This window comes from Chaetodon auriga, chromosome 10 (genome assembly GCF_051107435.1).
Source record: "Chaetodon auriga isolate fChaAug3 chromosome 10, fChaAug3.hap1, whole genome shotgun sequence".
Taxonomy (NCBI): Eukaryota; Metazoa; Chordata; class Actinopteri; order Chaetodontiformes; family Chaetodontidae; genus Chaetodon; species Chaetodon auriga.
The window spans coordinates 7062502-7087642 of record NC_135083.1 but is presented as its reverse complement, the minus strand read 5'-3'; the positions used below and the strand labels follow the sequence as shown (position 1 = coordinate 7087642).

The following is a 25141-nucleotide window of genomic DNA, read 5'->3' as shown; positions in this document are numbered from 1 at the left end:
ACCGAATGTCTCTGTGGCCCCATTTTCACTGTGCGGCTTTGTGTGGATGGAAACTGATTTTTAGCTTTCAATGGCAGATTTGGGTATGCTGAAGAGTGATAAAAACATTGTAGGTTCCCCGGCTTAATTGAACGAATTCACACATTTAAAAGAAATCACAATTTTGGTTTTGACTAGGTAACCAACTGGGGGACTGACGTGGTGAACCATGTCTTAAGTCACATCTGTAATTTGAGAACTCTCCTCATTATTCCAAATCTCCGTAAGTGTCATGCTTCGAATCACGAGGCAACATATCCCCATTGATGTCAGTTTTCACAATCTGGTCATTTACCATTTAAGCTAGCTAGACGTCCTCTTTTCGATGACGCAGGGCAAACACAGCACAGTGCTGCAACTGCCAAAAGTAACATAGCATCTTATTCATCTTGGCTAACTTCCACTTTCCACATGATGAATGCTGCAAAGAGACAGATGTCTTAGATCACAGCTGATAACCAACACTATGTGGGCTTGTTGAAATGGGAAAACACGTTTTAAATAATGTTGGTAGGCTGCACAGCACGACCTTCGTTAGACAGCAGCTCAGCGTCGAAGTTGACGGTGCAGTGTCAGTCCTCTGTTCTGACTGGAAAAGCCCACTCAGACTGAAGCTTAGAGGCTGTTTCTACAAATGTGATCAAAACAGTTTTATCATCCTTGGAAAAAATATGCACAATAATCGCAGGATCATTATAGTTTCCTTACAGAAAAAGTGCACAGCGGAAAAAAGCGCTTTATGCTTGAGACTGTGCTTTATTATGTTCTTGAGGACACTGTTCCTATGTCCCCAGGATTAGTTTTAGGGCTCAGAGATTGACCCAAACACAATAACATAGGGCATCACAGGGCCCTGGGAACAAAGATACCTCCCAGATTACTGTGTTGACCCACAGACCGTATGCCTGTGAGGTCCTGGCGTCAGCACAGTGCAGCTGGTGTTTCTGTGGTAACATCAGTTATGTTTCCAGCACAGTCCACAGCCAGTCTCAAGCTCATAAATGGACATGATGATATGTTTAATTTGGTGTCTTCTTCACAGCGCCCCGCAGTTTAATGTTTCTGTTTAATGCTAGCTGGAGGAGAAACATAAAAACGTACAATGTGACAAAGAAAGACAGAATAATCAAAATATCAAAATCAGTCCAGCCGTTCAAAAATCCATTTGGTTTTACTGTATGTTCATTTGCTTCCTGGCAAAAGGGAACAGAATGAAATCATGAATATTTGACATTGAGCAGAGTACAGACTCCTACTCATAGACCGATTCTTTTTAATTTTATATAAATAAACACTTTCGGAAAGTATGTTCTTGTGTGGAGGAGTGGCTTTGATGGGGTGGGGGTGGTAGTGGTGTAGGTGTTGCAGTGTAGTGAAAGATGTCCGATGACACAAAGAACTGCTGCAAATTAGTCGAATATCATTTGGCTCACTGGGCTTTCAAGTGGAAATTGGATTAAACTGGAAAGTCACACAGTATTTGACCAGACTGGCTGGGCCTGAGTATTGGTACTGTGGAGCGGAAACAGTTTGACACTGGGGCAGAGGAGGTTGCAAATAACCTTCAGCGTTTCTACGAGAGCAAGCGTGAACTCAAGCTGAGAAGAGCGAGACTGACAATTAAGAAAATTGAAGGGGGCTGGCATGTTTCTGCTTAGAGGACCTCGTGTTCTGTACATGGAGTTTTGAACAGAGTCAAAGTGAGTTAAAAGATTTCTTAAAATGACAGTGTTTTGAAAATCAAGAGTGACAGTTTTGCTCCCTCTAAATGCACCGTACTTGTAGTTATCAGTGAAAACGTGTAACCATGAATGTTCAGACCCAAAATGAAGACAATGTGTTCCTGACAGAGTTCCGATAATCCACACAGTGTTTTTGACAAAAGCTCCTCTGCAGCGTTCATTTTAGAAGTGTTTTCACATCCATCAACAGCCAGACTTCCTTAAACACGGCTCTTAAATCCAACTCTTAACAGCTTCTTTTACAAATCTGTTCTTCAGCGGTGACAAATCAGAGGATAACAAAGCAGTGATGCATTAGCACCAACATATGTCATTTAGAAGTTAAATCATCATCTCCAGTTTTTTTTTTTTCCAGCTAAGCTGAAAGCTCACTGAATTTCTTTCTTAGTGCTGTCTTCGACTTTCTTGAATTTCACTGACCTCAACATTTGTCTTGGAGAAGAAATTATCTTCTTTTCTCTGAGTAAAAAAGCATGACTCCCGTGGATATTTTGTCAGCGGGAGGTGTAGTGTTTGGTACTATTCTAAACACATGGGAGGTGTGCAATCTGCTCGGAGGAGATGATAGCTTAATTTTTACTTTGTGTGTTGCCATCTTCAACCGCCTCCCAAAGGGACGGGAATTTTGGCAAGCTACTGCTCGTTAAATCTCTTATAGGAGTGTTGGGAGAGTGCATGGATTTGTTCTGCGTCTGAGGCATTATATCAGTTGACCTCATACTAAACTTAGGGTCACAAATGAATTCAACCATAAAACGATGCCGTACGCTGTAAAATAAGTAGCCTGTTTGCTAAAGTTGTATTTTTTTTTGACTGAGTAGGTTCTATTGCACTGAACAGTGTACAGCCTTGCTAGTGGTTTTGTGAGGCTCTGATGCTGATTGTCAATAAATACTGTTAGACAGATAAACCAAATTATTAGAGGCAGGGGATCCTGAAAGTTCACAGGGACCATGACCATCTGCATGATAATCTCGGCCATTTCACTCTAAACTACAAATGCCAACTTCACGGTGGCACCAGAAGAAATTTAAGGGGCTCACAAAAGTCATTAGGATTCATCCTCTGGGGACCATGAACAGCTGTACCAAAAGTCAAGACACTTCACTAAAACCAAAACTATCAGCCTCATGGTGGCGCTAGAGAGACATCAGGATATTACCAAAGTTAGGAGGCTACATTCTCTGACGTCCATGAATTCATCACAATGTATCCACTCGATGCTTTGATATTTCAGTTTGGACAAAAAGGGTCGACCAACAAACCAACCAACCGTCGCTCGACAAGTCCCAGAGCCACACCACTGGGGAAGCCAAAAAGTCACAGCAGTGTCGAACTAGGCTGCTTGTCTTCCTGTAACCACAGTGAATGCACACTGCATGAATGAGCGTTATTTCAAAAGTGTGCAAAGTACCTTTTGATATCATGTCAGCTAAAAAATACCTCACCGGTTACATTTTGAAGAAAGCATTAAAGATGCTTCACGCAGTATACAAAAGGAGGGCATGCAGGAAAGAGTGTAGTCACACCAAAACACAGCAGATTCTCAAAGCACAAAGTATATAGTCAGAGGAGGAGGAGGAGGAGGAGGAGGAGGAAGAAGAGGAGGACAGTCGCTGGAAGAGGACACAGCAGATCCAGTAAGAATTCTCAGCAGCGAAGATGCACAAGAGAGAAGAGATGCATGAATGTTTAATGCCAGACCATGAAGCTTCACGCACAGACCCGGCTTGCATTGCTCCTCAAAGTGTGTCAGCCCCTGAATTTGGGCACGCTGAACAGTGTCAGCGTCAGGACAGCCTTTCAAATGGGACAGTCATCAGCTCATCTGGAGCGGCTGGACCGGCTCTGAAACGGTCCACCTTGGAGACGCAGAACTGTTTTCAAAAAGCTGTGTTTTGGTTTGGGTCATTCCCATTGTACAACAACATCTATCAGACCTCCCCCTGGGTTTGAGGCTGGAGTGTCGTTATGGAGGATGATTATGAGAAAAGAGGGATAAAACAGTTTTTCAGTATGATGTCTTGCCTTTGCCACCCTTGAAATGCAAGACTGTCCTTGATGCACAAGTCTTTGCTCCCTCAGTAGATTTCTCTCTGTTTATTCTTCTCACTGAAAGGCTACTCTGCCTCCAGTGTCCTTATTAGAGAGTGTACGCTCGTCTGCAGTAATGGAAGCTGGCACTCCATGTCACTGTATTCTCACCTTGTTTAAAGCAGTGTGATTTTTTTTTTTTTCTTTCAGTGGATATTGCACACCTTCCTCGTGTATCCTGGGATATAATCAAATTTAGTGGATTTTACAGAGTCTGGTAGTGACACTGTTTAAAATGAAAGTATTGGAAGAATTCGTCTCAGAGACATAAACTGAAACCTCTGCGAAAACAGCTTTTAGTTTGCTTTCTTGATGTGCATTTATTTCTTCAAATCTGCATGCTGACACTTAAATATCGCCATCTAAGAACAGTTGGACGGATCATTTCAAATCGTAGTTAATCAGATTTTTTTTTTTCTTAAATGACAGTTGAAGCAGAGGAGGAGGAAGAGGAGGAGGAAGAGGAGGGCAAAGATAACGCACAGCAGCACAGGGATGACAGGGAGATTATGCAAATGTTAGAAATGAGGGTTGCGTGCTGCACCCTTTGTCATGAGGGAAATGTCAAGAGGAATGATTTGAATACTCATTAACTTGAAACGCCTGATGAAAAATGTGGTGTAGGAGAGTTTTCGGTGGTATTTTTAAATGTTTTGTGTGGACAATACAAAACGGACATTACCTATGTAAATGTACCCCATGAGATGATTCTGTAACTATGATTAAGATATGACAACGCTGACAAAGCACTATAGGCTCCATAATTAATTCACTTCATGCCTTTTCCTGCCACGATGAACAGAAATACAAGAACAGCCCCACAATTCGATAAATAAGGTGTTAGCATTATGCAAATTTGTTTGTACAGTATTTCCTGCCTGATGTACTTTGTTGTTCCAATTATACTTTGTTGGTAAGAGAGAGGACAGGGAAAAGAGAGGAAGGACAGAAGAGAGGAAGGAAGGAAGGAAGGAAGGCAAAGACTCGTGTCCCCTTGGCTCAACATGTCAGACGCAGGAAACCCCTGTCAGGGCTCAGACAGCTGCTCCTCCTGCTTCAGGCCTCATTGAGTCCTGATGGATGCTGTGTTGGGCTTTTGAGGGTTAAAAGAGATGTTAGGTGAATTGACTTTGTGCAGCCACCTGTATCTGTGGTACTGCCCCAGCACTGCTCACCTGCTGACATTATTCATGCGACTGCACGGCCATCCAGCAGCAGAAGACACCAGATAGAGCGGTGAGCAATGTGGGGCAGTTGCCATGAATTTGCTGTGAGTTGCAGAGAAGTTCATATTTCAACAGCTATATATTATTGATAAAGCAAAAGAAGCATTTTTTTCAGACCACTAACACAGTTCATATTTAATGGCTTTTTTTTAAGGGCTTTAACAAATAAAAAAACAAGTAAACTTTTGATTCCTCTTTTTAGACCTCCACTTCAGTTGCTCTGTTACGCTCTGCCCATTTATTACCGTTCAATTTTCCATTGTTCATTACCTTGTTTGATTAGCAGTTTGCTGCATTTCACAAATGTTTTTACATCTTCCAAACTGTCACTGCTACATTTCTAAATGCTGCTTTATGATCCTTTCAACCACCTGGAACTTGGTTCCTCACACAGTCTGAAAATCAATGAAGGGTTTTAGCTGCAGGTGTGCAGAGGGGAGAACGATTGTCAAGACTTCGCCACAGATCTTCTATTTGCATAATGTGCTTTATCTCATCATGTCACAGAGACAACACTGCATGACAGAATATCCCAAACTTTCCACTCAAATTTGTGGGACTGGTTTATCAAATTTCTCAGTTATTCTATTGAATCCTTTGTTTGCATGAAATATTGGGCTGACATTTCAGCAGTTTAAAGAATTTTATCAGTGACATATGATTAGGAAAAGGTTAGGCAATCTTCAAAATGTGATATTAAGATATTTCCTGCTTGTGGTTAAACAATGCAGTTGTGATCCTGGAAATATTTAACCTTGTCCACTTCGAGGCCAGAAGCTGTAAGACCAGTATTTTGGCACAATAACAATCTAACAAATAGGAGCATTCATCTGAGGATTATTCTGCACTGTATCTTGGAGAAGTTGTGTGCCCAGCAAGGCTGCTCTGGCCTCTGCGGGAGACTGTCCTGGGGCCTGCCAGAGGCAATATTAAAGGTGAAGACACTTTATCACAAAATGGATGAACCTTCAGGTTGCTGGATTGTGCTGTAGCTTAGGGGCCATCTGTGAACCTTGTTGCAGACTGATGATGCAGCACATTTTGGAAAGAAGCGAGACCAGGCAGAATGTCTGCTGCTTGAAACAATTACATGAAAATCATCTGAGAATAATATTTAGTTATTTGTAATCCAGAAAGAACACGCGTCTTCTTCCAGTTATGTCACTTTGCATTGGTGTTTTCAGTTTGAGCTCTCTTGCACAAGCCCCTAGAAATGTATTGTTCCTCTATTTAACACAAGAAGTGAAGTATCCAGACTGCTTTTTAGACATTAAAAATATCTCCACACCGAATGCGATCATTTGCAAACCGACAACAGCTTTACAAAGTGTTCCTGAGCTCATGTAGTAACATCCTTCATACAATCATGTGTTCACAAAGTGGTGAACCTCGCTCCATCCTCGCTTGTGAACGACTGAGCCTTTCCAGGATGCCCCATTTCATACCCAACCATGATCCTATCACCTGTTACCAATGAACCTGTTGTCAAAAAGGATTAGCAAATTATCACATTCTGTTTCTACTTATGGAACAAGGACAAAACATCTTGCCACTTACAGCGATTCACACCAAAACGACAAAAGCCATGCGCTGCCACACGCGCACACACAACTAACTGAGTAGTAGTAGTAAACATATTCACACTAACACAAAAACACCACTGACCATTTATTCTGCTCCAGCCCTTTATCTGTGACCACACAGAACTTGCTGCTGGCCATATCAGCAGGTTACAATGAAAAATGCCAGCGACGACAAGAAGCCATTTATCACATCTGAAGCATTGATAAAGAAACCATTATGATGTGCCAGGGCATGAAAAAACAGGCTTAAAATTCAGGACGTCAACCATGATTCCACTCATCTGCTGTCAGAAATATATGCTAGCTACTGAAGGTAACACATTGAGTCTGACACTCTACCATCAAATGTAGTTGCAGGGAAGTTTTCAGCAGCTCTTTGACAACACAAGAATGTGCACCTCAAGGCCTGCTACAGCTAGCTCTTCACCAGCACCCACGCTTGATTAGACAGCAGCATTAATGTTCGCCGCGCCTCACGAGAGGAAGCAGTATACTTTAAACTCCTCGGCTAAGGTTTAACAACATTTTCATCTTAAGAGCTTTGCTCTGTGGATTCTCCTCGGTAAGAGGAAAGTCCCATGGTTGTCAGGTGAGTCATTTTACCACAGCGCAGAAAAGCTCATTTCACAGTGCTTAGAGGCCTGTCTTTGATTTATAAATCATTTGCACTGAGAAGGAAAATGTCATTCAGTCATTTTGAAATCTAATTTATAGTTGCCCCAGAACCTGTTGTCATGTACCTTTTTTTATTCAGGATCTGGGAACTGAATAGACAGCATGCTCTCCAGCAAAACAGTCGACAATGACGTGCAGTTACCATTCTCTCCTCAAGAATATAAAACGCATTATCAAATTTTCTGTGTCCGCGTGTATCCTCAGGTCAGGCTGCTGCAATTGTACAAAAAAATGTGCTATTACCACAGTTCAGAACTTTACAACTGCTGAAAAATGGGACAGTGTTGGGATTTCTGGAGTTCCTGCCGACGCAGACAAATCATTTGTGCTTACACCGCTGACTTGAAATAATAGTTTCTAATGTGATGTCATGGTAGTCAATAAAAAGTGCTGCTGCTGGTCGCAGCAACAATGTCTCAAAGTTTAGTTTTGAAGACACAGTTGGACTGTTTTTTTATGTAGTTGTGTATTTAACCCATGGTCTGACAGATCCTGACTGAAGTTAATGTAGGAGTTATATATGTAGGGCTGATATTCAGTGCTTTAGCTGATTTTCATTCATACAAAACACAGTATGCAGGTTCAACACTTTTTTAAACCTCAATAAAAATGATAATGTGTCTTCAGTAAAAACCGCACTGCACTGGATGCACTGCATATCAACAGCACACATCAAAGTGAAGGAACAGCGTGGGATGTGTAATATGTACAAAATAACATGCTCTGTCACTGCTGCCCTCTTGCCGTCCATGAGCTTCCCCTACACAGCGCGGATAAATAGAGTGTGGGTCCATTTCCCTCCGGGACTTATGGCGTGCAGATATCAGAGAGCAGAGTTGCTGACAGATGTAATATCAGGACTGGTTGCCATCTGGTTTACGAAAACAGCCATGCCAACAAATACTTTCAGTTGATCCATCAACTTTAAGGCCAGAGTGTAACGACACTGCTACCCTGTTGGATTCTCATACACTGTATACTTTCACAGATTGTTAGCTGGGTCATCAATACAAGCTCCAGTAGATAATTTTTTCTTTCAGAGACCAAAGATTAGACCCATGCAGTTCATAATGCTCAATTTAACAACCAGTCCAGAATACAGCACCTGTTGGGGCTCGATAGCTGCTTCATTGCTCCCTTTATTTACGTTCATTACAGTAAAGGCGAGCGGTCAGCCACAAATTAATTGCCTCAGCTCTTGGCGCAGTGGATTTTTCCAGAAACCAATAGTCGTGCCACCGACATATTCTAATTTTAAATATAGTAGGTTTAACTTTTCTTGCACTGTGGCTTGCTGAGTGACATAACAGCCACAGAAGTTTACATGGGAAGTAATGACCTCATTAAAGCTGTTATTGTAGGTGGGATAGATAACAGTCAATTAGCTGTAGCAGTTAAACTGTAGCAGTTAAAACACTGAACATCAAAATCTGCCCTATAAATCCTTAATGGTTCAGTAATGTCCTTCAAATGACTGAGGGGGCTACTCAGAAGCCTCCAGTAAAGACAACACAGGGTCACCAGGCGATAAAAGTTGAACCTGGCGCAACTAATGTTGGATTGTAGAGCATGAACACCTAAAACTGCCCAAACTTTCTCGTTTTAAACAACCTTCATAGCCACTTGAGTATAGATTTGAGTTTGTGATGTACACTTGAATGCACCGTGAAGTCCTGTCACTGCCTACGTGTTTCGCCTTACAAAGAGATGTAGATTTCAGACTTGATGAGGTGCACCTGAGCGCTCTATGAAGTCCCTGTCCCTGTGTCAGCCTCCCACAGCAGACAGACAGCAGCGTGCCCGTGAATAACAGCGATGATGATACGTTCCATGGTTTACCCACCAGTGTGGTGGTTAATTTCAGATCCGCTGGCAAAGTTTTTTGTGATGTGTTTATCGTGCATGTTCACAGTGATGATGAAAGTACAATTTAGAGGTCAGCACCAAACTTGGATCATATTTCATCGTCTCTGTGGTAAATGAATGAGCCCAAACCAACGCCGCCCCTTGAAACTGTTTAATACAGGGCTGTTTTAGTCGAAAACCCACTCGGTCGCCTTTTCCAGCTTAGCCAGCAGTGACTGTTTCATCTGTACTGGGACAGAGCAGATCCAGTTTGAGAATGATAGTGGCGCCTGAAATCCATTATTGATTAAGTACTGTTCATTTATCAACAACATATTTTAGAGTAATACCCGGAGGTTGGGGGGCATTTCAAAGACAATAATCTAATGACCATGAGAAGGAAAGAGTTTGTGTAACATGAAGAAAACACGAGGTAGGTTAAGATGAAAAGTCACATGATTATTGATGAACACGGTGATTTAAATGATTTCAAAACACATTTTTGTTTTTAAATAGAAATGGCAGAATACTTATTTTTCACCATATTCTGTAGGAAGATGCATCACAGTAATCACAGTCTCCTTTAATCCAATCTAATTTCACACATCAGCATGTCGATGTCTTTCTTATTAACATCAGAGCTTCTCCCCATGACTACATTCGGAACCCATTATGAAAGACGACACAGCAAGCTAGTAAATTGCTTCCTATCATTTTGTTTCATCTTATGCTTCTTTGATACCCAAATACTCAGCAGCACCACTTTCTTTCAATAACAGAGCAAAGATGTGTAACCGAGGTAGTGTACAGACAGTTTTTTTCTAATAACGGGAAAAAAGCTGTGAAGGCTTGGATGTTCTCCACACTGATTACTGGTTTCTCTGTATGTTCACTGAGAGGTGAATATTAACACTTAACATCAGCCAATAATAATATATAATGTCCATAAGTAGTTTGTTATTCTTAAAAAATATAGTGAACGGAGACACTCTGCAGACTGAATAATTTGTGCTCTAACATTGTCATTCATGGTTATTATAGTCAGACTAATCATTTATGTTGTATTTAGATGAAGCGTTGGTGCAGTATGCTCGACATACCAACTCAGCAAAGCACACTTTTATGTTGACAACAACTATTGAGTTATGCATCATACCTTTATCGAGAGTAACAATGACATTCTTATGCATGCACACAACGGAAAATGCTCTTCTCATTCTACTAGATTTGAATGCTGCCTCTGACACCATCGATCATGCCTTTTTACATATGTTGCATAACTGCGTTGGCGTTTCTGCTGCAGCTTTAGAATGGTTTAATTCCTGTTTGACTAATAGCTATTTTAATGTCCGCATCAACAATCACGTGTCCTACTCAGCTGCCCTGCTGTGTGGCGTCCCTCAGGGGTCGGTCCTTGGACCAATCCTTTTTTCGTGATGCATGCTTCCTCTGGGTCACTTCAGGAGGTCAAATCACTGTTATGCCAATGGTACACAGATCTGTGTCTCTGCTAAATCCAATGACCTGCTGCTGCCTGATTGCTTAGCTACCACCAAAGAATGGATGTCTCTTCATTTCCTCCACCTAAATCCTGAAAAAACAGAAATTCTTTTAATTGGTCCTGATAACTTTCATTTACTTCTGCATTGATTGTTAATTGATAATTCTGTCTACACACGTCTCAATCAAGCTGCTCCAGTTTACAGTTAGTTCAGAATGCACCGCCCAGGCTATTAAGAAGAATGAGCCAATGGTTCGAAATTACCCCTGTGAAATTCAGAATAAAGTACAAGATCGTGTTGATTACGTATAAGGCTGTGAATGACCCTGCCCCCAGTTACATTTCTCCTCGTCCCTTGTTCCACTTCTCAACCACTCCGATCCTCTAATCTCTGCCTTTCATCCATCCCCGGCTCCAACAGCAAAACAAAAGGTGATTGTGCCTTTGCTGTTTTAGCCCCAACCCTGTAGAATCCTCTTCCCCGATCAGATTTGCTGAATCTTTGGTCTGCTTCAAGCGGTTTCTAAAAACGCATTTTTATAGGCAGGCCTTTTTATGGATCTCCATGGGCTTTGTTTTTGTTGTTTTTGTGGTCTGGTCTTTCTCTCACTGTGCTGTGTTTTATTTTCTATTGTATTTTTATCTTATCTATTTATTCACTTAATCTTTCAGTGTGTGTGTGAAGCACTTTGCAACTGTGTGCTACAGAAATAAAGCTTTACTTACTAACTACAATATTATATGTATAGAGAATTAAAGCTAATTATGAATAGCATAATGCCATTTCTGAATTGATTTTGAGAACTGATTTGTTTTGAACTACATTATATTACTATTACTTTCATTATACCTTCATTTTAAAAACTTTTCTCTTTTTTTGGTGACTTTTGGCAAACCTTTATTTAATCTACAGACATCTTGATCAGTCTCTAATAGAGAGAAAGTGAGTTCCATAAAGTTGTTTTAGCTAACAAATTTTAAACCAACTCAAAAGTGATGTTCATAATACTTACTGAGTAAACAGACCTCAAACTATTTTTAGCCATACCAGTGATGTGGTTCTCCATATCATAAGATTCCTCTCGTATTGTCCTTCCTGTTTCTTTGTGTATCAGGAGACAGAACTGAACACCACCACAATGTTCACCCTCAAAATGAACCACAGAAGATTCAAAACACAAATTCAATACAAACTGACCATTTTCAATGAGAACATTTCTGCAGCAATGTTGTTGCATTTTATTACACAATATAAGTCTTTCTATTCACCTGGCCTCTCAGCATATATCTAATCTGCTCCAGATATTGGTTTATGTTAGCAGAGCAGATGCAGATAGAGAGCATGTGTTTGCATGCTGCTCTGTGATATTTGAGAGGAGGATCTTGACTCTCGCCAGCCTCATGTTAAACCACAGTTCAACCTCATTTTCCTTGCAGTACATAATGGTGAACCTTGAGCTCATCACATGATCCCGCCCAAAGCTGGTCTCGGACATGAATCTGTGCACTCAGCAAGTCCCTGATACAAGTTGTCCTGCCTGTGCAGAAAATGCACTCGGACACATCCACGTGTTGAAATTAATCCCTCATGCAGATACACTGTCACACACATATACTGTAGAATACATGCACTATTAATATGCAGTTCTTACGGGAAGATGTCTTTGATCAAACGTTGCAGATAAGTGTTATATATGTGGAAAATGACACAGATGCTTAGCTTAATAAAGACAAATTACAATGATAAAAAAGGGGAATTGGGGTCATTCATCTTCTGTCCCCTGAGACTCATTCATGTGGGTCAAATAAATCATAATTACTCCTAAATTTTGATGCAAGTACTTTGTGTTTCTCACACACGACATGTTTGTTCATTTGTGTGGTTCTCTGTTGCGTGCGGGCGCGAGCGCGTCAGTAACTGTCTTTGAATGCATCAGAGCTAGAGTCAGATTATTGCAGAAAAGGCTGAAATTTGTTAGTTTGGAGTATCTTTGTGGTTGGGCAGTCTATAATAATTCTAATGGGATATTATACAGTAATTGATCCCCCAGGGAGAAATTCATTTCTTCTCATCCCCTCAGCTCTGCACACTGAGGTGAGAGCACAGTGTCAGCGACACAACAGCACCTCAGGGACTGAGGGGGATTTCGTGTCTTGCTCCAGGACACTTTAGCAGGGTGGTTTGTCGGAAACGGGGGTGGGGTGGGGGGGTGAACCTGGGCTCTTTCTGTTCAGGGTCAGTTTCCCTAATGATTTCAGCCCACTCTCCCTCCCTCCAGTTTTTCACTCCCACTCACTTGCAGCTGCATTTCTGATGAAAGAGGAAAAACACAATCTGTACATAATGTGCTGATATTAAAACAGAGCACACTTCTTGCAGTTCATTTAAGGTAACATTCTGCTAGCAGGTATGGTCATGATTTTACCTGTGCGGTTGTTTTTCTTGGCTAAAATCAATTCCATCCATGCATCCATTTTGTCTCCCTCTCAGGGGCCAGAGCATGTCCCAGCATGCACTGGATTAAAGGCAGAGGAAAACTGGACATGTTGCCAGTTTATCGCAGGCCTCTGATCAAGTGATTTGCATAAATCATTTGGTATACAGTTTATTAAATCGGAGGGGATATTATATAGATTGTACCTTGTTTTGGTTCCCGACATTTTTCATTACTTTAATCTCATCTGAGAGTATTTATATTATGTGAACCACTGTGATCAAACCACTGAGGCGCAGCGCTGTTGTTCTGTACATCAGACTACTGGTCAGCAGCCAGATAATATATACTGGACCGTCAATGGATCAATGGAACAACACTGCTGTTCAAAGCAGATGGGAATTCAAAGCTCTGTGCAGCTCAAACAGGCTTTCCAATTATTAACTGATTGTGTCTGTTGACTAATGAATCTTTTGCTGCCATGCAAAAAGCAGAAGCAGCTGATGTTTTCATTCAGCACTGAAGACACTGGCTATTTTTCAAGCCTACACCGATGGGAAAAAATAGAGCATCACTGCTTTAGAAGCAACATTCGTTTTATTTCTCTGTATTTCCGATGCTTGCCGTGTTCTCCAGCTGCAAATTAAGCCTGCTTGTGTAGGTATTTCGACTAAGGGCATCCCAATAAACAGGCTATTTATATGGTTGTACCTTCACCACAACGCCCACCTGGGTGTATTTTGTGTGTTTCTGCACTTCTGTTCACCAAGCACAGGAGCTGTGCTGCAATCAGCCACAGTGCCAGGGAATATTTAATGTTTATGGCAGCACTGTCTCTCCCACGGGTGTCAAATGAGAAGGAATATTAGTGTTCTGAGCTATTAGGAGAGCACAGACTGGGGCTGACAATGGAAGACACGAGAGAGGAGGCTCGCAGTCTCCTGAGCAACGGATATTTTTAGAGGTGGTTTTTAGACATGGCTCAGATGTTAAGAGTGGTACAGGATGAGCGTTGGGAGAGAAATACACTGCTCAAGTTTTCAGCAGCATCTGCAGAATAAAGGCTGCTACACTTTATCACTAGACATGAATTTGTAATTGTACGTACAGATAATTTATTGGGGTTTTGGCAAACGGCGACAAAGCGTTTGGAAAACAACCAAACTAGTTCAACGTGAGGTTTGATTAATGTTTTGATTTATTTTTCACTTTGCGAGACCTAAACCACAAACCAGTTGTTCAGTTTGGTTTTACACAAGCCACTGGTTGTTGCAGAGATCATTTTCAGGTAATTTTGATGTATACGTATAATTAATCAACAGATGATCCTGCATGTGTCTGCAGAAACAAACAATAAGGTAAATGGTGGAGTTTTTTCAGGGCTGCTGCACATTTGTAATAAATTGCTTTATAATTGTTTTTCTCTGTTCTTGTGTTTACAAAGTAACAGCGAGTGGGAGATGATGGTCTGGCTCATTTTAAAGTCCACATGAAACTATTTCGAGCTTCCAAATTGTGATGCATTTCTGAGTGACACTTGATAATCAGGCGGGACATACGGTTGGGAGGAATTTGATTTGAACTTTGAAAGGAAGCGTGTCAAAACAAACATGGAGAATCACAGTGATTCAGGGTTAGATGCAATCACCGAGGACTACTCCCCTCCTTCAACACCTCCATCACCCGTGATACCCGAGCATGCAGACATACCCCTCAAAGTGCAGGAGGTGGAAGGTCTCCCTGACAGATACTGCTATACAAGATAGCAGTATCTGTCAGAGAGAGAGAAACGAAGCCCATGGTATGGTCCATGTGGTTGCTGAAGCAGTCCAGTAAAACGCCTTGCGTATAATCTGGAGCTCTCACAGATCCACTTTCCTCAAAGTGAGTAAATACCAGCCAGCGAACCCATAACCACGCCATTTTCAGGAAACAAGACAAGGTGTCAGGTGGTGAACACCTGAGGACACACTGACATATCATTCTGTTGCTAGCCAACTAATGAATGTTAGCTCTGTGTTGCTGAAAATTGAAGACTGATCGATTGGTGGATGCCATGACATTACTGGTTGAATTTGGTTGGTTATATGCACGCATTACAGGAAGAAGACATGATTGGATTTTGACATAAGAATGCAATAAATGCATTTAGATCTTGGCATATGTTGTAAAATAGGTGCATGATATAACCAGGAATGTGATCTAAAGGGGTTAAAAAAGCATTTTTAATTTCATCTCAACTTTAAGGGAAGTGTGCGGAGAAGCTGTGTGTAGACCACGAAGGGGGAGTCTTTCAGTTTATCTCCCTAATTACATCCTGTCCGATGGCAAAATGGAATCAGGAGAGTTCTATTGAAAATCAGATTCCTCTAAAGAGACTTGTTTAATTAGCTTAAATTAATATAAAATGTGTGATGAGCAAGAACAATTAAAAGCCGCTAAAGTTGTATGAAAATGTCATTTTGCAGGAGCCAACGTGTGAAAGATATTTTCGCATGGAAATAACATTGTACACCTCACGTTTGTATGCATGTATGTACTGTATTATCTGAGTGTACAATGACAAAAATAGATGTGACATGGTGAACCTTGTTGGGCGAAAAGAGTAGGACTAGCTGCAGAACAGGAAAACAGATATTCATACTTGGAACAGGAGGGGATTGAGTGTCTTATTCAGTAGCTGCTCCCTGTCATGGGGTCTGAATTGGGGCCCTCGAGTCAAGGGACCATATCTATGACCATCCTAAACTTAGAGGGGAATGGATGGACAGATGCATGGATGAATGGATGGTGTTGGCAATAAAACAAATTGACTGTGTCTACCCAAAACTAAGAGAGTTATAACACCGGTCCCATGGAGGACTCTGTTCAGCGTGCCTCTACTCCCACAGGCCGAGTTCTTATCCCCCTGGTTCCCCTGGTATTCTCACAGGAGGTTAAGCAATGCTGCAGCCTGCTGCCGGGATGTGAGTGGGGAAGAGAAGGAAGGGATGAGTGCTCCGCTTCCGCACAGCAGATGTTGTGGGAACGGGGGACTGAAGTACTGGTGAGGCAAAGACATAGAATCTAATGATTGATAGAGTCTCCGAGAGCAGAGAGCTGCTGCTGTGCTGGTGCTAAATTTCCCATGTGCCTTTCTGGGTAGTTTAAGTGTAATGACACAGAGGTAGAGAAATAAACCGCTGCTTCAGTTTAAGTAAAGCCTCGACAATCCTGTGGATTGCACAAAGGTACACAAATATTGTCGACTTACAAATGCTTCACTTGCATGTTTTGTTTTGTTTTTTTGCATCCATTCATATATTTTGTTTAACCTGCTCAGTAAAACAGCCGCGACCAGGATGCAATCAACTCTGCACAGGCCCACGACTAAAACTACAGTATGTGTTTGCAAAAAGACAGGAACATGCACATGCATCCTTAGTGTGAAATTTTGCACGGTTATGTTTTTTAAATCTCAATCATTGAGGAATCGGGCGGCACATTCACAAGCCTCATTTCCTCCTCCAAAATGGATACAGACACACCCATAACCCACAATTTGCATGCTTGCGATAATTTGATACACTAGTGCTACACAGAATTGATGCAGTTTTACAGACGGTGTTGCACTGACGTTTCTCCAAAGCTCTGGCTATTTGTATCATTATGTCAAATGCACCTTTAATATGATGTTTCAATGATGATTATGATGATGATATGGTATTTAATCACGATTTTACAGATTGCTGTGAAGACTGCAAAAAAAACCCCCAGCAGTCTAAGAAATGTTTTATTATTAGATTGTTTTTTTCCCCCGCATTTTTCCCTCTCCATCCTATCACCCTCGGGCTGTGTTGAAACATGTACAACTTGCTTCATGTATATGTGCAGTGGGAAATGGCAATATGCATCGTTCAGAAATCTGGCCCCAGGTCATTAAATATAATATCTATAGTGGGAGCTTTGAAAATCCAGACTGTTGAATGATTGAATCTGTGTGAACTGTGATATTCAAGTTAGGTTTTAGAAGTGGAACAATGAGTAAATTAGGGGTTTGATGTGGCTGTGCTGGAAAAGAAAGCCTTTCCTGAGTGCAGAAGAAAACAACCCCCAACAACAGACATGGGCCAGTACACACAAAGGAAGGAGTGTATTCCTCCAGTGAAGGGTACTGTTTATCCATTAACCAGCCAAGTGAATGTATAATCCAAATTTTTCCTGTTCTAGCTGTGACATGCATGGCCACAGGAAACCTACAATATATACGCAGCCTTTTGGGAAAAAAAAAACAGCCCCGATGGAGTCACTAAAGCACGGTTCGAAGAAAAAGGAAACATCATTAAATTCATTCACAGTGTACAATCAGGACAACAGCGCAGGCCACTGACTGAAACTCCTCACTGACTTAACCGGAAGTGACTTTTTGTACCCATGAGCAAAGCAGCCCAACATCATTGTTAATTTAATGGCATCCCCTTTTCTTTACTCATATTTCCAGTTTCCCAACCTATTAGCTTCTGAGCTGGGGCCAGGCTTTGTTTTATGGTGCGAGTCTGGCTGCCATGAACTGAACTAGAGGGTATTATTCCTGCATTGATTGTTCACTGGGCTGGCTTTGTACTGTGTCACGAAAGGAAATTCATTAGCATGCACATAACTCTCTGTGGCATTTTGGCAGGGCGACAAAAGAGTTATCCTGAAATGTTGCACTGGGAATTAAAAAGCCTCAGCTTGCTGGCAACCAAGGGACGCCCCCTGCTGCCTTCGACTTGTGTTCAATACCAGAGCATTTCTAAGAGAGTGAGGACTCCCTTCAAGCTCATCTGTGGGGAATTACGGAACTTGTAGGTATTGGCCCGAGCCTAACAAGCTAAACTAATCAATTTCACTGGACAATACAGGTTATCAGTATAGGTTGCAGCATGTAATTTGACTGGTTGTGTGTGTCTGACAAAGGTGGCTCAGTCTTTGGGTAAAAAGCCAAATTTAGAAAGGAGAAATTTAGCAACAGTTGTTTTTAAAATCAAACAATGTAATAAGACAAATGACCTTGAACAAATGGAACCAGTTTTCAATTACAAAATTTATGTACTTCCAAACGCTACTCAATTCCCCTGGTTTCACTGGCAGGACCATAAACTGAATTGATGGGTCTCCATGTCTAAAAGTTGCCCCTTGTGGTCCAAGTAAAGATTTTTTTTTAATACCTTGCATCCCTCATGCTGGGAAAAATTGCACCTGTGCACATTTAATAGAGCATCTATCATAAAAAAAAAAAAAAAAAAAAGTCCAGAGGTTTGAAAAGATTTGTGAGGGTTAAAATCAAGAAGAAAACATTTCAGGACCCAACAAACTTCAATGGTTTGAAAAGCACCAACCTGAAACGGAAGCAATAACGTGCATTACAATGACGTGAAAATGTCCACTGATGAGATCTGTTCAGACGGCTCACAGAAGAAAAGTTAAACCTGTTTAATATGGAGACTCTTCTCTTTTGTCTTCCAATTAGGTGGTCTGTGCATTTCCCAGTCGGTGAAAATACCACGTGAACCGAGATCTGGAGAGTTTGACAAGATCATTCGCAGGCTGAGTGAGAACCCGAATGCCCGAGTGGTCATTATCTTTGCCAATGAGGACGACATCAGGTGAGTGCAGTGAAATCGGTTCATTTAACTTCAACCCTGACCGAGCTCAACCACGTCTTACCGCTGACTGATACTTCCTTTGTAACATTTACCTGCCAATTTTTTCCCTTAAATGAAATTACACTTACACATTAATGCTGTTCAGTGGTGTCTTCACCTGAGGCTGTCACAATGTCACAAATGTCAAAAGTGTACCAAGAAATTAGAGTGCCCTTTTCTTGTAAATTACAGCCTGCCACCCACATGTATGATTTACAAATGGCAAATATGAATCTATTTGGGTTTATTCACATTTTCTTAAGCTTTGTCACTGAACATGTTGTCACAAGTTTATTATAGGCCCTGCAAAGAACTTCTACCCAGAGGTGCAAATTAACTCAGTACACATACCCGAGTACTGTACCCAAGGACAATTTTGCATGCTCTTTACTTGAGGATTTCCATGTTATAAGCATTCCATTTTATACCACTCCTCTACATTTCAGAGGGATTTACTGTTCTCTCTGTTCCACTCCATTTATTTGACAACTTCAGTGACAAATTACTTTGCAGGTAGAGTGTTTACACACAAAACTTTCTGAATGTGGTGATTCCACATAATGCATAATTGTACTTTTTGTTTGTAATACTTCTACACTGAAAATTCTAAATACAAGCCTTGGGTCAGTATTCTTACATTGTGGTATTACTATTTTTACTGTGTGCAGCTTCCATCACTGGCACTTCCTTTGTCAGACAACTTGTGTTTTTTGTTTGTGCCGGAGAGGGATTATCCACTCCGTGGTCATTTCTGAGGCCACGTTTTATCGTGGTGCTGTACTGAGATGCATTATGTTGAAAGTTGTTTCTAATATTTTGTCCACTCCCCTCTGTGCCGTCTATCCGGCTAAGAGCTTTGCCATCCAATCTGACATCTAGTCTGCTGTCCCCATCTATTCTGACCATATTAAACCAAAGTACAGTTAACAGTGCCCCTGCCTTCCTTGTGGGGACACAATGTATCAATTAAAATTCATTATCTCTTACTTAGACGGTCTGTCCTAAGAATGAATTAATTAGCTGTAGGCTGAGTCAACACACACAGCACTGTTGTGGCTTTGGAAGGGAAAATGTTTCCCAGCAACCAGTTAGTAGGCCAGTGTATTCCTAGTGGAAGTGGGCAATGATTTGGGGCGGTCTCTTGATGATGACCAGGGCAGAAGTCCCAGTGCTCATTGACTTAATCCGGTCCTGATAACGGGTAATAGTCTGGATATATAGTAATTACAGAAAGCCAGGGGGATTTCAGAGCTGCATGCCTGCTCTATCCTTGAACCCAGTAAGTGTGAGCCGGCAGCAGCCTAATAAGAACCCAAAATTGCAGACATATAAAGCATAAGAGACTAGAGCTGTTTTGATGGAGCCCTATAGTGTGATTCTTAACCAATTACAGAAATGTACTGGCTCGTGTCAGCGTTTCACAGAATAAGAGAAATCATGTTTGTGGGTCAGCCTTTCATAATCTAGCCAGGTAGGCAGTTTGTCCTTGACTGTGTTTCATAACATTTAGTAGCAGGAGCCCAAACCTTGAAAAATAAATGTAATGAAATCATTATCTTTGCATGTTTTAATTATGTGAACATTTAATTCATGATTATTTTACAAAAACACTTATTAGACCTGAATCTATTAACAGTAACATGGAACAGCAACATAATTACTATTTCACTCACAGTAAAGAACTTAATGAGAGATGGGAACTGAACCTGGCTGATCAAGGTTTAAAGGACCAGTGTGCAGGATTTAGTGGCATCAAACAGTGAAGCTGCAACCAACTAATTATCCTTCCCATGGTGCATCATGGCAAACTGGAAGCCGACCCACCTCCTCTGTAGATATAAAGGGCTCATTCTAAGGTAACAAAAACACGTTTCTTATTTTCAGATGATTATGAAAACATGAGTATTATATTCCTTTTTACCACATTCTGCAAATAGATCCCTCAAAATTTTTCGCACTGGTCCCAGTACACAGCCATCCACGACCCCAACACAACACCTTTACTTCTCACTGTGTTATTTCCAAATGAGACTTGTCGGCCTGTCTAGTCATGTCTCCATTATGCCTTCTCCTGACAGTGAGAAAATCTATTTCTCTCATTATAGCCTACGTGGAGCACATAATTGCATCTTAAGACATGCTCATTTCATTAAATTTCAGGAGATCAGATGCAGGAAAAAATCATTACCAATCAAACAGAAATGCTTGGGGTCATAAAACTAAGGTAAAGAGAGAAAGTTAGTGAGAAGACTCACTGCTCGCCCACTCCCTAAACATTAACAAGTAATTCTTTTACAAGGTTATACCGTCCTTCTTTATGCAACAACAAAGTCTTATAAGAGAGCATAAGACAACACGGGCCATGTACAGTAAAAAAGCTGGTGTTGTCTACGATACAATATGATGCTTGATATTTATTTTTTGTTCCAGCATCTTTGGGGCGATATGAAGGTCGGCAGTGCTTCACATGCCAGGTGGCTGTGTTTAAATTTTATGTTGCTGTGCTCAAGCTTTTTTTGATAAAAGTCTGCTGCTACAGCAGAGCTTGCAGGCAGTTTTTATAGCTCCCCAAACTTACATCCACTGGCAACAAGCCTGGACAAATGTGGCGAGGGTGTCATTCTACCACAGCCAAGAGTGTCTACAGTGGCTTTTCAGTTCTACTAAAGTGCAACAGTGCAACTTTGATTAAACTCAGAATAAAATATTCCTGTCATGGAATCACCTCTATGGCAGTGACACTTTAGCTTTAGGGTGCATTTAAATAGGAACCTATAGGTAATATATCACTGCATGTGCATGAATTACAACCCTGATTCCTTAAAAGTTGGAACGCTGTATAAAACATAACAGAAACAGAATGCAATCATTTGCATTAGCATGTGTTTCACAAAGTGGTGAACATCTCCCCGTCGGCAGACAGTAGACGGCAATCCGGAAATCATTTTAGTGGACGAGAGCAGAATAGCGAAATTACGTGAGGCTGGCAGAGAATACTCCGGAGTTAAAATATCTTAACTTTTTGCAATCCTCTGCAACAGAATTTACACTAGGATGTTACATCACCCCCTCACACAAGGACGATCTGGACAACAGCAAGCTAAAAATGAATAACAATCAATAATGCATCTGATAGTACATCTAAGAATAAATAATTACTCTAATCAATTGATTAGAAGTCAAAAGCGATTAGCAAGTTATCACATTCTGTTTTATTTTTGTTTCACACAGCTTCCTAACCTTTTTTGGAATTGGGGTTGTATATTCGAAAATAAATTACCTAAATAAACACTGACAACTCTTCATTGTATGGTACCATTACATATCGCTATGTCTCTATTCCACAGGCGGCTCCTTCAGGCAGCTAAGAAGGCCAATCAGACAGGCCATTTCATCTGGGTAGGTTCAGACAGCTGGGGCTCCAAAATCTCCCCAATACTGAACCAGGAAGAAATGGCTGAAGGTGCCGTGACCATCCTACCAAAACGACAGTCCATCAAAGGTACTCACAACACGCTTCCTAAATGTATCTTACAGAGTGCTCACAATAGTTTATTTTCTTACAAAATCTGTTTTCTTACAAAATCTGGACATCAAGTGTTTCCTCATGGTCACAGTTAACTTTCATATTGATTTTTCCTTATGCTCATATTATATATGTAGACCTGATGGTTTTTAATACTGTTGATAAAGTGTGAATAAAGTTGTGTATGTGTATGTATGTATACTATAGCAGGATGTAGCCACGTGACACAACAAACACACCGTAGACTTCACTGTATGTTTCAGTGCCATTAAATAATTCCGTATGAATATGAACTATTATATGCTATCCATGAGATGTGACAAAATGTTTTATTAAACCCAAAAAATCTGTCCAACTGTTCAGTGAAGAGCAAATCAAAGGAATGTAGATGGTTGTTATCGGTGACTGCAGCTCTGAGCTTTGGGTTTGGGCTTTGAGTAAATACTCAGCTCATATGGAATCATCATCAAAATCAACCAGTTGTGACCAGGGCACCTACATCCTGCTTATGAAAGTGGACAAAGACCATAACCTGATGCACATGTACAAAGGTAAAAACATGAAAGGTTCAGTTCTAAAAGCATCTTATTTCTTTCAGGGTTTGATCGCTACTTCATCAGCCGAACGCTAGAGAACAACAGGAGGAACATCTGGTTTGCAGAGTTCTGGGAGAATAACTTCCAATGCAAGCTTAGCCGGCATGCTGTGAAGAAAGGATCTGGCATCAAAAAATGCACAAGTGAGTCGACACTTAATAGCAGAGAAGGCGGTCAATGGAGAGCACTCAATCAATGGCGAGGTATATTGATTGGCTCTCCTGTGAATACATTACATGCGTGTGTCTACTTGGTATGCTAAGGCAAACATGTTTATCATCCAGGAGAAAATAATCACGCTCCTCAATTTAGGTTAAATGTAACGGGTGCAGATAAGTGAAGGGGAATCTCTAATTTCGTACAAGAGGAATTAACCTTGCCATACTTGTGTGTTGGCTACTTCAATTTGCAGTGTGCGACAACAGTAATCACAAAACTATGCCGCAGCAAGCGCTGAAAATATAATCAATAGTAAATCCAATCGGCCCATTAGAAACAAGCTTCAGGTCATTAAAATGAGTAGGCTCTGCAGGCCCGTCTCTCATCCCAATGTGCACAGAAACATTGCATCTCAAGTAGTTCAGACTGACTGATTTAAAGCTGGCACCAGCAATGTTTCCCAGCACCACATTCCTCATACATCATACAACACAAAGACTACGCTGGAGAAGCAGTCTATTCTTGTACTTCTCTCCAAGAGAGGCAGAAATTTCATGTTCAGAAATGTTTATTAATGATGTCTCATCTGTTTGACCTTCAACAGCTATATGGGAAATATAAAGACAGGCCATCTGCCATATCTATACAGAAAGAAGCTGCCTCAATTCAATCAGAGGACCATAGATATTGGTTGAGAGCGCTGAATGAAAAACCTTGAACTAACACACGCTCTGCTATCCAGGTTAGTAGGTGAACAAAACACCTATCTTAATTGAGTAAGGCAAAAAGATATCTTCAGCAGCAATTTCAAAAACTACGAATCTGATTATTTGAAACATAAATACTTCAACTTTCTTGCCATCTAATAGCTTCATCCACGCAATTATTGAGTTCTGTGGACTTTCAATTGAGGATTTGGGTGAAAATCATGTTCCATAGGTGTTGTTTTGTTTGTTAGAAGATAGATAAATGCGATTTTGGCTTTCTAATCCAGTTGATATTGGACAGTGCAACCTCGAAATGTCACCAAATACTGTACCACAGCAGGCATACTACGTTGGTGCTACAGATGAACAGGGAAAGCTAAACAATTAAGGAAAGATTTAATTTGCATCTTCCTTAACAACAGCGGGTCCCAGGGCAAAAGAGACAGGGAGGCTTCAAACAATCAGCACTTACAGTACAGGTTTCAGGAGCACACGTCATCTTAAATGATTTCTGTATTTATCAGTTGTCACGCTCGCTGCTCTTCAGCTAAATTGCTGCAGGCCCTTTGCTTCCTCTGAGTAGCCTCTGGGGCACAGTAAATTTTTACAGGCAAGAGGCACAATCATCGAAAGCACAATCATTTCCTGTCCCCACTTTTGGTCACTGCTGCTCGTTAGTCATACGTTGTGATGACCATGCATAACAGCCGACACAGTGACGACATTCACATGCACACAAAGTTTGCACTATTGCATTATTTGCAGTATGCCTAACTGAGAATATGACAATATTCCAGATGTTATGGAAACAGCATATTCCGATTGGATTTTCCAAATTAGGCCTAATTCTAAATGCATAATTTTCTGATTGAGACATAGGAAATGCCAATTTTGTTCAGGTTTTAGGAGCATCCTTTGAACATGTCTACAGCGCATGAATATGCATGTTAACTGGGGTTTTTACTGCAGTTTGCGATGAACTGCCTCTTCCCTGTTTATGGTCACCTCTGTGCAAACCAACTAGCCAACAGTTTGCCAGGCTGGGGCAGAAATGCAGAAGAAAAGCCCACATTTCTGGTCAGAAGGAGAAACACACTGACTTTTATACATTATGAAACACTTGGATGTGAACAGGTTTTTGATATGCACAAATACTGCAACAGCAACCATCTCAAGACGGTGGCTGAACAAATAAAAGAGGGAGCTGTATAGGTTATTCTCAGTATGTATAGCTGCATAGAAATGGGAATATTAGTGGAATATTCTTTTTGATTAGTCATGTAAACAGCTGAGAGGGAATATTTTCTTTTTCAGACTGGAATATTCTTTGCATGTCAATGTAGTCAG

General features: G+C 41.0%; 1 protein-coding gene across 2 annotated transcripts in view; it reads left to right on the top strand.

Moving 5' to 3' along the window:
- The window catches only part of LOC143327431 (metabotropic glutamate receptor 4-like), a 177547-nt gene that overhangs the window by 121005 nt on the left and 31401 nt on the right, over positions 1 to 25141 (top strand). For both annotated transcript variants that reach the window (XM_076741749.1, XM_076741750.1), the window contains exons 4-6: positions 18632 to 18767; positions 22154 to 22308; positions 22931 to 23071. In XM_076741749.1, the coding sequence (XP_076597864.1) occupies positions 18632 to 18767; positions 22154 to 22308; positions 22931 to 23071 (432 nt within the window). The remainder of the gene's footprint in view (positions 1 to 18631; positions 18768 to 22153; positions 22309 to 22930; positions 23072 to 25141) is intronic.